The sequence below is a fragment of the Ceratina calcarata genome, unplaced genomic scaffold, assembly GCF_001652005.2.
Source record: "Ceratina calcarata isolate Rehan_Ccalc_2016 unplaced genomic scaffold, ASM165200v1 scaffold246.2, whole genome shotgun sequence".
In the NCBI taxonomy this organism is placed as follows: Eukaryota; Metazoa; Arthropoda; class Insecta; order Hymenoptera; family Apidae; genus Ceratina; species Ceratina calcarata.
The window spans coordinates 86,854-99,915 of NW_017146590.1; the positions used below are offsets into that span (position 1 = coordinate 86,854).

At 38.7% G+C, this 13,062-nt stretch overlaps 4 protein-coding genes across 5 annotated transcripts in view; 1 reads left to right on the forward strand and 3 right to left on the reverse strand.

Annotated features, from left to right (window-relative positions):
- Positions 1-6: 6 nt before the first annotated feature.
- Positions 7-2,117, reverse strand: Adck1 (aarF domain containing kinase 1). Its single transcript, XM_018020913.2, has 2 exons — positions 1,777-2,117; positions 7-1,704 (listed from the first exon to the last, which is right to left on the reverse strand). The coding sequence occupies exon 2, from the start codon at positions 1,652-1,654 to the stop codon at positions 83-85; it is 1,572 nt and encodes a 523-aa protein (XP_017876402.1). The 5' UTR covers positions 1,655-1,704; positions 1,777-2,117; the 3' UTR covers positions 7-82.
- Positions 2,118-2,230: 113 nt separating this feature from the next.
- LOC108622822 (RNA helicase aquarius) overlaps positions 2,231-13,062 on the forward strand; it is a 16,451-nt gene continuing 5,619 nt past the window's right edge. The window contains exons 1-3 of the mRNA XM_018020914.2: positions 2,231-2,597; positions 2,691-3,327; positions 3,407-3,585. Coding sequence (XP_017876403.1) covers positions 2,502-2,597; positions 2,691-3,327; positions 3,407-3,585 — 912 coding nt within the window. The 5' untranslated portion in view covers positions 2,231-2,501. The remainder of the gene's footprint in view (positions 2,598-2,690; positions 3,328-3,406; positions 3,586-13,062) is intronic.
- mthl5 (G-protein coupled receptor Mth-like 5) lies at positions 3,734-6,035 on the reverse strand. The gene is made up of 2 exons (XM_018020915.2): positions 4,929-6,035; positions 3,734-4,835 (listed from the first exon to the last, which is right to left on the reverse strand). The coding sequence occupies exons 1-2, from the start codon at positions 5,782-5,784 to the stop codon at positions 4,183-4,185; spliced, it is 1,509 nt and encodes a 502-aa protein (XP_017876404.1). The 5' UTR covers positions 5,785-6,035; the 3' UTR covers positions 3,734-4,182.
- LOC108622825 (G-protein coupled receptor Mth2) lies at positions 6,501-12,902 on the reverse strand. 2 transcript variants are annotated; one of them, XM_018020918.2, is made up of 7 exons: positions 11,989-12,902; positions 9,736-10,000; positions 9,011-9,303; positions 8,864-8,942; positions 8,624-8,784; positions 8,303-8,540; positions 6,501-8,190 (listed from the first exon to the last, which is right to left on the reverse strand). In XM_018020918.2, the coding sequence occupies exons 1-7, from the start codon at positions 12,038-12,040 to the stop codon at positions 7,992-7,994; spliced, it is 1,287 nt and encodes a 428-aa protein (XP_017876407.1). In that variant the 5' UTR covers positions 12,041-12,902; the 3' UTR covers positions 6,501-7,991. The 2 variants fall into 2 exon arrangements, with proteins under 2 accessions (XP_017876407.1, XP_026667556.1); XM_026811755.1 differs by lacking the exon at positions 11,989-12,902 and adding an exon at positions 10,383-10,416 and having other exon boundaries at positions 6,599-8,190.

A 13,062-nucleotide genomic window follows, 5' to 3' on the forward strand; every position in this document is an offset into this window, starting at 1 on the left:
GCAACATTTTTAAACATCTGTTATTATCAGTTGCATAATTAATTTAGATAAATTAATATTTCTCCTAAACGAAAACATATCGTTAAAAGGCATAAAATTCATTGTTCATATACGAGTCAACAGAATTTTGTATATTAAAATTAATAGCTCCCAAGTATATGTAGTATAACGACAATTTAAAAAGAGCCCATTGTTTAGACACGGAGAGTCTACATTTCTCCCACATACTTGTGGAGAATTTCAACTTCTCGTCGTATACGGAGTGTATGCAACATTTCGACATTTCCATGATTCCTGACATTCTCGATTCAGTTTTCAACGAATATTCAATGCAACGCATAAGATCGTTCGTTTTAAGAATCAGTAACATTTGCCTGTTCACTTTATCTAATACATTGCTAATTTGTGGTAGCAGGTTTGGTATTTCCTTCTGAAATTCTTCTTTCTCCTGCGTACCGTATTTGGTTTTTTGAACACCAGCCATAATCGTGTTCCACGATCGTCCGGATACCATGCAGGCCAGTAATCCGTACATATCGGCAACGCCTAAGTTAGCACAATGCTTTTGCATCGCAGACTTATCACCGTCGAATATCGCCAACCAGAGTTTAGAATACTCCCATCGAAATTCGTTTGATAAATTCGCGTATAGTCCATGATCCAGAAGTATGATTTCCGCTTCTTTGTTGTTCTTTTTTACCAATACATTCCCAGGGTGTGGATCGGAGTGTACGAAACCCACAATGAAGATCATGTGACTATAAAGCCGTCCCAATTTACTGCTGACTTCGTATGGATTCAGATTATTGTCTCGTATATATTTCAAATCGTTAATTTGACCTCCTTCCACAAACTCCATCGTTAATACTCGTCGCGAAGATATGTCCCAGTGTATCTTCGGTATTTTTAGCCAATGATAATGTGAAAATATCTCTTGTACTTTTTCGGCGTTCCTTCCTTCTTGCGTGAAGTCCAGCTCTCTAGGAATATTTTTTTTCGTTTCGTCCACAAGCCAGTCGAATTTAAAATCAGGAAACACCAATGACGTTAATTTCACTAGAACCGACATGGTTTTTATATCTACGTAGGAGTTCGTTTTGACTGACCGATGCTGAATCTTAACAGCTACGACGTCACCATTTTTTAATACTGCCTTATGCACTTGCGCTAAACTAGCAGTACCCAAAGGTTCAGGTTCGATGCTCTCAAATATTTCGTACGGGTCTTTCTTCAAGTCTTCTTTAATTACAGTGAGTACATCGTTGAACGATGACTGCGGTGCAGAACTATGTAATACTCTCAACGTATGAACATATTCTGGTGGCAATAGATAATCCAGTGCACCGATGTGTTGGCCTACTTTTATATAAACACCTTTGTTTGCACAACATAGCTCCAGCAGCTTCTCTGCTCCATATTTATGCACCTTCGACTTCAAATTTACGTAATCTTGCGTATGTGGTTTCACATTACTTCCATATAATTCATCTTTATAATGTTTTCCAATTATGAAAACAGTAACAGCAGCACGTCCTAATCGTATGATACCTATAGACCCAAGATCATATTCGTTCGCTCTTAAAGATGCTAGTGTGCCGAATCCAATGATACCAAGGGCAGTTCTTTTTAAGAATCGTCTAGATAAAAACATCATCAATTAAAGGTGAACTAATAGAATTTCCCTTTCCTATTATATATGGCGACCTAAAATGAAACAACATTAAGTAATAAAAATAAAGAATAATACTCATGTAATCCTTCTAGGTATTAAATTACCTTAAGATAAATTTAAAATTGTTCCTCCTTCCTGACAATTTTTCTTTATTGTGGAAACAGAATCAGGTACAAAAAGTTATGTAACAATATACTTGTGTTTTTTCAATTAGAAATTGTTAAATAAATTTCAATGACAAGTTAATAACCTAAGCTATGTACATGTAAGAGATATAACACAGTATTTATCTTAAATGATTTGAATCTTTCAATCTTTTAACTTCTTCTTCAAAAATATCCGATTACTTCTGTCTAATATTTGCGCGATTACTTGTTTCCTGTGGAAATGTGACATGATAACCTAATTTTGCTTAGAAGCTATTAACCTTTGCACACGTGGAATGACCATAGATTCCTATATCCATGGACCATAGACATCTAAGAGTAGACTCAGTAGACCGCGGGACCGGACTGAAAAGTCGGTAGAGCGAGCCCGTAGCCATTGGTAGCCATGATAGTGTGCAGTGCGTTATGAAAGTGTTGTGATTCTGTAATATAAAATCGTGTGTATAATTGATAATTACTAACGAATGTGAATAATTACAGTACGTGTTTATTCAAGTAAGAAGCGGAATGAATGTACGATCGTCATGAACGTTTTATTATATGTATATACAAATGTAGATACATGTTAACTTCGCGATCATGTGTAAGATTGGTTAGTTCTTAATCCAAGTGTTAATTAATTTGAATTGTCTCCTGTGTTTTGAGTAAACGTTAAATAATTAATGAAAATCACCATGGAAAACCAAAACGGCGCGACGGTTAAAAGCAACAACCCTGCTCCAACTGTAGAGCAGATTAACGCCGATCGAATTACTCAGGTAATTGTTTTTATGTATATTGTTATTCTACAAGTTAAATGAATCAGTTTTATTATAAAATAATTGATAACACATGTATTTTGGTTGTTACAGCTTGCAAACAAGTACTGGGCTCCGCATACAATGGATTCGCATCTTCCATTCTGCTCGCAAATAGTGGAAGATATTTATGTCCAAGAGATTTGTGCTTCTAAATTCTCAATTAGACGAATCATGATGCTGGAGTTTAGTCAGTATTTAGAAAATTTTCTATGGCCAAATTATGATACAAAAACTGCCACGCGTGCTCATACCATGTCGATTGTCGTCATGGTCAATGAGAAATTTAGAGAACGTGTTCAAGTTTGGGAAGCATTTGAAAAGAATCCAGAACACTTTCCAGAATTCTTTCAAAAAGTCTTAGAAGCATGCCTCGAGGAGAGCATAATGGACTTTGACTTGAAGGAGCAGACAGCATTAATTGTTTTCCTGAATCATTGCTTTAATTCTATGGAAGTGTTATTAGTTAGAGAAGAAGTGAAAAGATTAGTGTCATTGTCTATGTGGATTTCGCTACAGCAAGGTCGTAGGGAGTTGGAATTCAGAAAATATCCAAAGTGGAAGAAGTATTGGAAAGTGATTAGGAAAAAAGACAATCCTGAATTTAAGGAAAGATTAGAATGGGAACGTAAATTTTTACATAAATTGATGATAAAGTTTATGACGATATTGGAAACAGTTACTGAAGAAGGTAAAAGAATCTAGATATATTATGACGTGAAAACTGTTTTTTAAGGATATGTTAATGATTCGATTTATTTTTTGAACAGGACCACTTCTACCAGACAAGGTGCGTTATTGCGAGAGGTTTCTTGAATTGGTGATTGACTTAGAAGCTCTGTTACCAACGAGACGTTTCTTCAACACCGTAATGGACGATTGCCATTTGGTAGTAAGATGCCAGTTATCAAATTTACTACATCGCTCCGAGGGCGGATTATTTGGCCAGGTAAGTGATACTGTAAATATTTTCATACACGAGAGGAGAAAAAATAAGGACAACAAGCAGTATACGTAAAACTGTATTAAAACTGATTTTATGACAAATGATACATCATTTATACAAAAGTCATATACAAATATAAATACTAGATGAATGATAATATTCATGAAATGTTATTTGTATTCTATATGATAAATTAATTGAATATTTTACATCAATAAGTGCACATTCGTAAGGCAGAAGTAATTTTGTTTCAAGGCACGTATGATTAAATCGAATATTTTTGATAAATATAAATTTAATATAGTTTGTGCTAAAGCTAAAATTTATATGCTTTGTCTTGATAAACCTTTTATTCTTCTTTTGATATCTATATTTTTGCACATTAGTGCAGTCCGCAATCTCCATTACGCGATAAATAAATATTTGCTTTATGATCTTATCATCAAGCATTAGTTTAGAAATGCTCAGATTTCATTTGATATGTTGACTTAAATATTGCATGATACAATACTGTTTTCAATGAAAAGATTAAAATAGTTTCGACTATCACTCGAAATCAAATCATGATCACTTAGTATGTAAACATGTAAGTAGTCCTCTTTAATATCCCGCATTGATGGCAGTCATCTCTTCACCCCAGTCTAGTCCCTCGATATTTTCCCCTGAATTACAACAATTGCATGTTTTCCCAAGCAAGAACGTAACTCTTCTCTGTCCAAACACACAGACGTACAATATTAAAATTGCTTGAAGCAAATTAATCACTATGTGACAATATTCCAACGGCTCGTAATTCAGTCGTGAAAATAACAGCGACAACCAACCGGTACTCATTATTGCGAACAAGAAAACAAACATCCGGAAACTGTATTTCATTTTATGATGAATTCGACCGTATGTGCTCATGCGTTTTATCCTATTCGAAGTCGTTAATACGAAGCAAAAATCGACCATTATCGTTAATACGATCGACATAAATAATACCGAAATCCCGAGCCAACCAATAGTTTCTTGGGGTGGATACAAGGTTCCGGTAATGACGGGTTTGTTCGTTTCTAAAGCGAAATGTGCGAAAATCGATGAGCCCGCTATACAGATCGTCGAACCCCAGACATAACTAGAATAATAGCAGTACTTTCTGCCATCGGTTACTCTTAAAAATACGTTTCGCGAACGGAAAGTACTCCATACGTAATAACCCAATGCGTTCAGCCAGAAAAATGCAGCAAGCAGCGAGACATACATGACCGAATCTGTAAAAGAAATATGTATCATTTAAAATCTTCTTCAATTAAAAGTATCTCGAATGCATTTCTCATTGAGGAATGTTTTACGTATTCTCGTACCGGCCATCATAAAACTGACGTGATTGCCCAATTCCGTGAAAATTCTGACCATCGAGGCACATTGTCCGGTGATCAGGCACAAGGTCATGCTAGTTATCATATTCCCCACGAGATCACGTAGTTGCGGTAAAACGAAATAGACTACGGCGACGACCAGGTAACTGGCTATCGATATCGCATGGAAGGTCGGGTCGATCACGTGTTTCATCAAGTAATTGGTATCGGTCCATCCGAGGACCACGTCCGGCACGCAGATCATCGCGTACGTTGCCACCAATCGATCTCTACTCAAAATTGCCTTGTCCGCGCAATAATGCCCAAACGGGTAATCATAATGTATGGACGTCGTCTCGAGATCTTCGTCATCCGTAGTGTCGTCGTACCCATAAACACCGCCGCGTTCGTGCTTTCCTTTCGTCAAATCGGTGGTGTAGTGCCGTAAAACGCCAGTCGTTAGTATCGCGAGTCGGTCCTCGCCCGATCGATAATGATACACATTCCATTGTTGCTCGTTCGGCTGACACTTGGGTCTGCCGATTTTCAGCTGATAATTCGGCTTGACCGGTCTGTTGCGCGAAATGCCGTTCACCTTCTCCTCGACGAATTCTGGCCGCCACTCGGTCTCGTTCGTTTCCGTCAATGGCGTGCACGTGTCGTCGACGAGGAGTTCTTCGGGCTCGCAACACTTCGCGATGCTGATCAAGTTAGCTTTCCCGTCGTCCGCGAGAACGATCTGAGGATGATGACTCAACAAACCCAGCGTGCCAATCACTAGAACCAATGCACTTGCGGAACAATACATGTCATTCGATCGCCGCTGTTCCTTCTCTCTGTTCCTACCTCCGTTTCCGTACATACATTTGATTCGGTTCGGTGTTTGCGAAACCAACTTTCCGTCGCGGTTGAGTCGCACTCTTCTGAACGATTCCGCGAACGCTCGGCTCTTACCTTCGGCGACGTTGTATTTATTCGTTCATCGTTACGCGAGGATATACGGACTTCCCGTGTTATTCATCGCCATACCTGCCTGCCTGCCTGCCTGCCTGCCTGCAGTGCTGCTAGCGGGTTGCCCGCCTAGCGAGACCTACCCCTGCCCATACCCGCCGCCATCGCGTCCCATCCATTCTCATTCTCTGTTGCACTATCTTTTTTGTCTCTCTTTCTCTTACGTTTGTTCACTCGCTCAGCTCGGCTCGGCTCATTCGACACTCGTTCACTTCTCTTTTTTCTCCCTTCCCTTTTTCCCTCCTCCGGTGGCTTGTCTCATCGTTCCCCTCCTCTCTCAGTTCTGATACCCATCTTTACCTTTCTCGTTCGCTCCACGCAGATCTTTCCCATTGTGGATACGAGTCGTAAATGTCGCACTTACTAGTATTTGTACTATGCAATGATAAGGCAAAACATGATGTGTTAAAGCGTCTCATGTGCACGAACGTAATCTTACTCCAGATACTTATCACTCGGATTTTGGAATTTTACAAATCTCGCAATTAATCTTAGGATTATTTTTACGTTCTCCTCCTTAGCGATATTTTTTCACGAATGGGATTAGATTAATTACCATACGAAGGCTTCTATGTACTTGGAGCTCATTGTTATTTACATAAATGTGCGTTTATACAGCATCAATTTACAGACGTACATATTACAAATAAAATTATTCATTACTCTTGTTAAAAATTATATTTACACCAAACTGTTCTCTGTTTTTTTACGAATTTGTGAAAGAAATGAAAATAAAACATATGCTAAAAATTTTGTACAGATTGAAGTCGAAGGAATCGTATTTGCGTGCGACGCGCGGAAGACAGGTATGAGGGGTCTCCGCAACACGAACACCCTTCGCGTTCTCGGCTAAAATATTGATCATTTTAACGCATCGTGTTTCATCATTGACGTGCAAAGCGACGCGTTACATCTACACTTGTACACGTCGCGCGCACAACACTGATGCTAATTCCCATATCTGTCTGCACGTACGAAGCATCAGTTGCAATACTTAATGTGTGGGCAGCTACTCAATACGCCGTTGTTCCACTACGACGTTCTCGTTTATCCCGTCTCCGTTGGACAGGCCACTTGATTACCCGCGCACATTGCTTCGTTTAATCATAGTGTTTAATCATAGTTTCACTTAACAAGAAATACGATTCAAAGATCAACGTTACTTTCTTTTCAAAAATTCGCTTCATATCCTACAACCAATTCATATTTTGCTGTTGCATGAAAGATAAAATAGTAACGTCCTAATTTTATAAGTACGCTTCAAAGCATAGGTAGAATATATATGTAACGCATTCTTCATTATAAATATGTACGTATCATATTTGTATTTTATTATTATACAACAGACGAACACGATTTGTCTAACAATAAATAAGATTATTTAAATTCATTAATTTCGTATGCGTACTATAGCTTCGGCATTTGCGGCATCCATCGACTGATGCATTTTATATCACTAAAAGACGTCAGAAGTTCACGTGATTTAAGTCGAATCGTCGCCTAGCGATCTGTGATGCCGCGTCAGTCGACTAGAATGAAGACGTTCCCGCATACGCGGCTCTTCGGAGGGAAAAAATCAAGTCATTACGATGAATTACCACGATGAGTCGTTGGAATTTTTACGCATACGAGCGCGCCAAATAAGCTGAAACGTTGGCAATTGTTTCCTGGCTGTGCAAGTAATTTGCAAGCGAGAAGACATTAATCATGATCAATGATAATTGACTTATTTTTTAATACACAATGCTTGTTAATAGAGATTCTTCAAATAATCACCATTATTAATTGTCACGGCGATTCGTTCAAGATTATGATCAAACATGCTCACAATATAAAAAACAAAAAGAGACAATGTTCGACTAGAGGAATGGTAAAATAATATTGAATCTTTTTTCACGGTCATGATAAATAAGAACAACTCCTCATCTCATTATCATTACTCGTAATTACCATCGACTAATCAGCCATGTAAAATGAGACAAACATAAGAACTCGCACGTTCGGTTTCCTTATTGTTAGCCGTACCAACCAGTGTGCGAGGAATGTTATCATTCTACGTTAGTCATGTTGCGACAATTCAACCTCTTCAGCTAGTGCCTCCTCGCATTCTTCGTCCTCGTAGGCTGTCCAGGATTTCGGGAAATTAATCCCACAGAATTTCTTTTTGGCCAACAGCTTCCTGACACGTTTTCTCGTCGCCACCAGTAACAAGAATATTATGAACCCTTGCAGGGAGTTCAGTATATCCGTTACTATCCTAAATTGAAATTAGAAAACAGAGTTTAACGTCTACGAATTTGCTCTTACGTCGGGTATCAAAGCGATTCAATTCGTGAATGGAAAGTAAAGAAGAGAGTAGTAGGAAGTACCAGCAGATATTCTTCGTGGTATCGGCGAAGGAGAGTAGCTCAAATATCCATGTAATACCCATCACGAATATCAGTTTGATGTATAACAGACATTTAAAGCGAAGTGCACGCAATCTGCTTCCGCTATAATCGCGATATTGGTGCCATAAGCGCCAGCTGGTTAGCCCGAGATAGATAACGTTTAGTATCAATAGAATGGCGATCGGCCCGTAAAAGTACGTCCACGTTTGTACAGGTCCTGCAAAGAACGCGTTCACGTTAATGTAATAACTTTATAACATCGTCCATAGACGCGTTCCTTTTTTAAACCTCGAATCTTACCGCTGAACCAACAGCTTATTTCGCCGAACCCAGGTTTCATGTGGTCTCCTTCCGTGTAATGAGCGGCCATGGACACAGCCAAAAAACACATTGGCGCGCCCCAACCGAACATAGAGTAGATGATGAACAGTGGTTTATCTTTGATAGTAAAGTTTCTAAACCTAAAAAGGCAACGTTGCGAGATTACGTAAAAGTTAAGATTAAACGAACATGTGAAATAATTCAAACGTATTCGTTTACCAAACGACTCTCCATATATTGAAGGAAACGATGTTTAACCAGAAGAATACGGACATGAAGCAGAAGTATAAAATGAATGCTAAAACACGTAAATAAATTATTGGTTGGAGCTCGATGATTAGATGCTGGAAATCCGCTATCGCGTACCTAGGGAAATACATAATGCATCATCTCCGTCTCTTTGCGTTCTCAAATTCTGAATCGCTAGAATGATGTAGCTGACTGCCAGTGACGTGACTACGGCCATCATCGCTTTGTCTTGGATTTCTCTTAATTCGGGCAATGAGATGTAGACTGCTAGGGTGGTGATCAGGAATACAATGGACACCCCAAGGCTGATGAGCAATACGTACTCCCACGGTGATGTATCGTGATCCAATTCTGTTTCGGCGCATACCAACGCGACCTGCGTCCCGTTTGCCTTCTTTGCCACGCAGAACCTGAATATTTCGCGAGATCATTAAACATTCTTTTAAATATTATGCTAATAAATAGATTGTAGAATGAAACGCTGGTAGTCAGTTAAAAAATGAGTTTTATCATTTGAACATGACAATATCCACTTTGATATATTTTCGTACGTTGCATGCATTGTTTTTATATTTTCGTATAAACGCATAAAATTTGCAGTCTATCACAGTTTGAGAATTTGCTGAACATTGCGAAACGCAAACAATTTGTTAATATTCTGGACAAACCTTCGGTAAAAAAAAGACAAACACTTTCAGAAGTAGATATTGCATAGAGTTTCCTACGAGTGCCGAAACCGGTATTATACAAAGAAGAAGGATCGTCCTTTAGCAAGGCAAACCTGTTTAAATGGCTTTTAACGAAGGACATCGGATGGAAACAAGGTGAAACGAATCTCTTACCTGTCCATCGATAGTCTGTCATATTCCCAGTTCACGAATTCCAGCCAGTATTGCCCATATTTCTTCACGATGGTGAAATTATCGCTAGGGTTCTTGTCGGCGTCGATCATATAATTGCCCGACGAACAGGCCAGACGGACTTTCGTGCCATCGGTACAATTTATCGAAGACGACATCGTCGAGCCTCCTGGACAACAGTCAGCGTTGTCGCTCGCCCAGCTCGACGAGGTCGTGCATGCCAGCAGCAGACCGACCCATAGCAGCCCTGAAAACAAGTTCACGTTTCCTCAATCACGTACAGATCATCGTAAAACCGTCGACCTTCATCGAAAATATACGGGCCGATTAGATTAAATCGTAAGACCTGATGTCACGATTAATTCGTAATCCGTAGGAATGGTTTAAAGAAATCTTCAGTCATTTTTTTTCGAGCATATGAAATAGAGATTGGAGATATATCTGTTTGCGAGGATCGCGTGTTCGTTTACTATAAAACTGATTCAAAGCGTAAAACGAATTCCACGTGTATCTCAACGATTTGCGATATTTTATCGCTTTTCCACATAAAAACATAAATGGCCTGCGTTGATCTAATATCGCGATTCGAAGAACTTGTTGACAAGTTTGAAATCGATGAGAGAACTTACGAACGTGTTTCAACTTCATCAACGTCCTTTGTAGGTTGATATAATTTTCCTCTGACGATTATACAAATAAAATGTTTCTCATACTGCTTAATTGCCGATAAGATATGACGTGTTGCAGAAAATCGCATCGATATCAACGGGGACGATGCTGTATCAAGCACGTACGCGTGGTCGAATAAGTTCGAGAAGAAAACGCGATTTGATGACTGATGGTAACCCAGTTTAAATGCCAGCCTCTGCGCGTACGCGTGCACGCGCGTGCAGTATGAAACGATCGCGTTGAATGGAAAAAGGGATGCTGTTAGCGGGGACGCTCTTTATGCTCTCTCTTGGCTTCAATGCATCGCACTCGCTGCTCCTTTTTCATTCAGGTGCACATGTACCACGCGGACTTCTTTTATCTTCCGCGATTACCTTAACATTACGACTCGGTTAATCCAATTCATTCAATTACAGCATCCCCTAACGTGCCACTGTTTATTGTGTATTGTCTATTACTTGCCACGCTGAATGATATTACTTTGAAAATGGGCAGTAATTAGATCGCGGATTTTTATGCCAAATAAAACGTACAATTAATTAAAAATATGCATTTCAGGTAAAGGTGCCATTTATCATTTATTTATACTGGCTTTTAATAGTTATCTTTTTTACAGTTAAAAATCCATAAATCGTCTAGTTCTAATATGCTAGATAAATTTGTAATCTGTTGCGAAGAACGTGAACAGTCTAGTCAGCCTTTTTTATTAGAAGATAAAATCGTTCTCTATAAGAAGACCGTGATGTATTCAGCATAAGTAAAAATACTTCTTGAACGGTTTTTTGTTCGTAGTCTTGTATCAAAGGCCATTGATTGCAGAATTAATCGGACGTTTCTGGCTTTCGCACAAATGGGAATAGAAAGACGTATGCAATATGTATTAGAAGATACTTCAAAATTTGTATTATAATCCTCGTATCGCGTGTATCATTCTGTAAACGTAATTATCTCGGAATGTTACGTTGGTGGAAAGTTTGCACATCGCGTATACATTGGCTATTTTCCAATTTTTCGAATACTCTGTTTACGTGTTTGCCAACGGCGTAAGTTTTTCGTAATGTAAATGCATGTTTGAAAAGTGCACGAGTAATTCGTGATAACCATATCCTCCCATAGGAGTATATCTATGACAAGCTTATCAGTTGCGTGACCGGCGAAAAATAGATAAATATTTTTATTTTTACCACGGATGTTACGCAAGTCGCGTAATTTAGTACATGAAATTTTACGCATCTTCGTAGAATTCACCGCTGGCTACTTAGTAGGATAGCTCATTGAGAACGGGTTTATCTCGCAAATTGCTTCGCAAACAAACTTTGCTCGAATTACAGCATGGAACAGTCGTTCAAGCGTAAAATGTATGCAAATTCGAGACGAATAAAAATGTTTTTAGTCAGACTCGAGGCGTACCTCTTAATGGCATTGAAGCCTAAAAGATTTTACAGCAAAGCGTGAAAATCTGGATTATTAATAATTCTCGATGACTAGAGAATTTAAAAATTTTTTGTAAAAGACGTTTAATGAAACTGAGAGAAGAAAAAGATTTGACTATAGAATTTTACGCACCTTTAGCTGACAGTGTACTGGAGTATCTGTTATAGTTCACGTCCAACATCATCTCCAATATCTCATTTCTTCTTTTCTTTTGCAAAAACGAGAAACTCTTTTTACGAAAATCCACTAGTAATCTGAAAACCTTCTATCGATCTGCACTCCGTGATAGCGCAGTTGAATATGATTAAAATATTTGCACAGCTCGATGCAAAATCAGAAGTAACGATGGTTCAGTGTCATGTGTATTAATACGTATCGTTGTTTATTGATGACATATCCTTGCGATAAATTTTAGTGTTATAGGTCGTAGTGTGCATTATAAAACAAAAAATACGATTGTCACTTCCACAGGTCATTAAAAATCACTATTGAAGATCGTTCAAGACCAGAGGAGATGCGATCTTCGCGAGAGCGTCTCCCTTTTTCAACTTCGCTGAGTTCCCTCAACGAATGCTTATATTTATGTTTTGAACTTGAAGAAACACGGTATTGCGGTCAATTGGATGCAGAACTGTCCCCGATCAGTCGTTCGTGGGAAAAAAACCTTTGTAGTCACTGACTCGCCTATTCACCCGTTGAATGCATTTACTCCCTCAAGGTGTTATACAGAGCTCGATACCCTGAAGAAACATAACAAACAGCGAGGCACGTTGACACACTTGCGTCGCGCGTTAAACTGAAACAATCGTGGATTAACTTACCCGGTTGAAGATAGCACTTCTCCCACTTGTGCTTTCTGTTCCTAGCTCCCAGTTCACCACGGCGTGTCTTATCTCCTCTTCACTTCTTGAGGAGAATCGGTTTTTGTTGAACCGGTTTCTCATACTTGAGTCCCATTTTGAATTTTATCATCCCGTTTATCATCTGACCCTTTGTTTTTGCTCCTCCCATTTTATCAGTTCATTCTTTTCTCATCAATTTCCAATTTACAGACAGCATTAATTAAGGATGTATTGGCTATACAGTCAATCCCAAAAGTTTATGCACTTTAGAAACGCATTTTTTAAAAAGTCGGAAGAACATTGCTAATAATAAACAACAAAAAAAAAATTTTCGATTTTTCCGAGATTCTTCCAAGGGGTACCC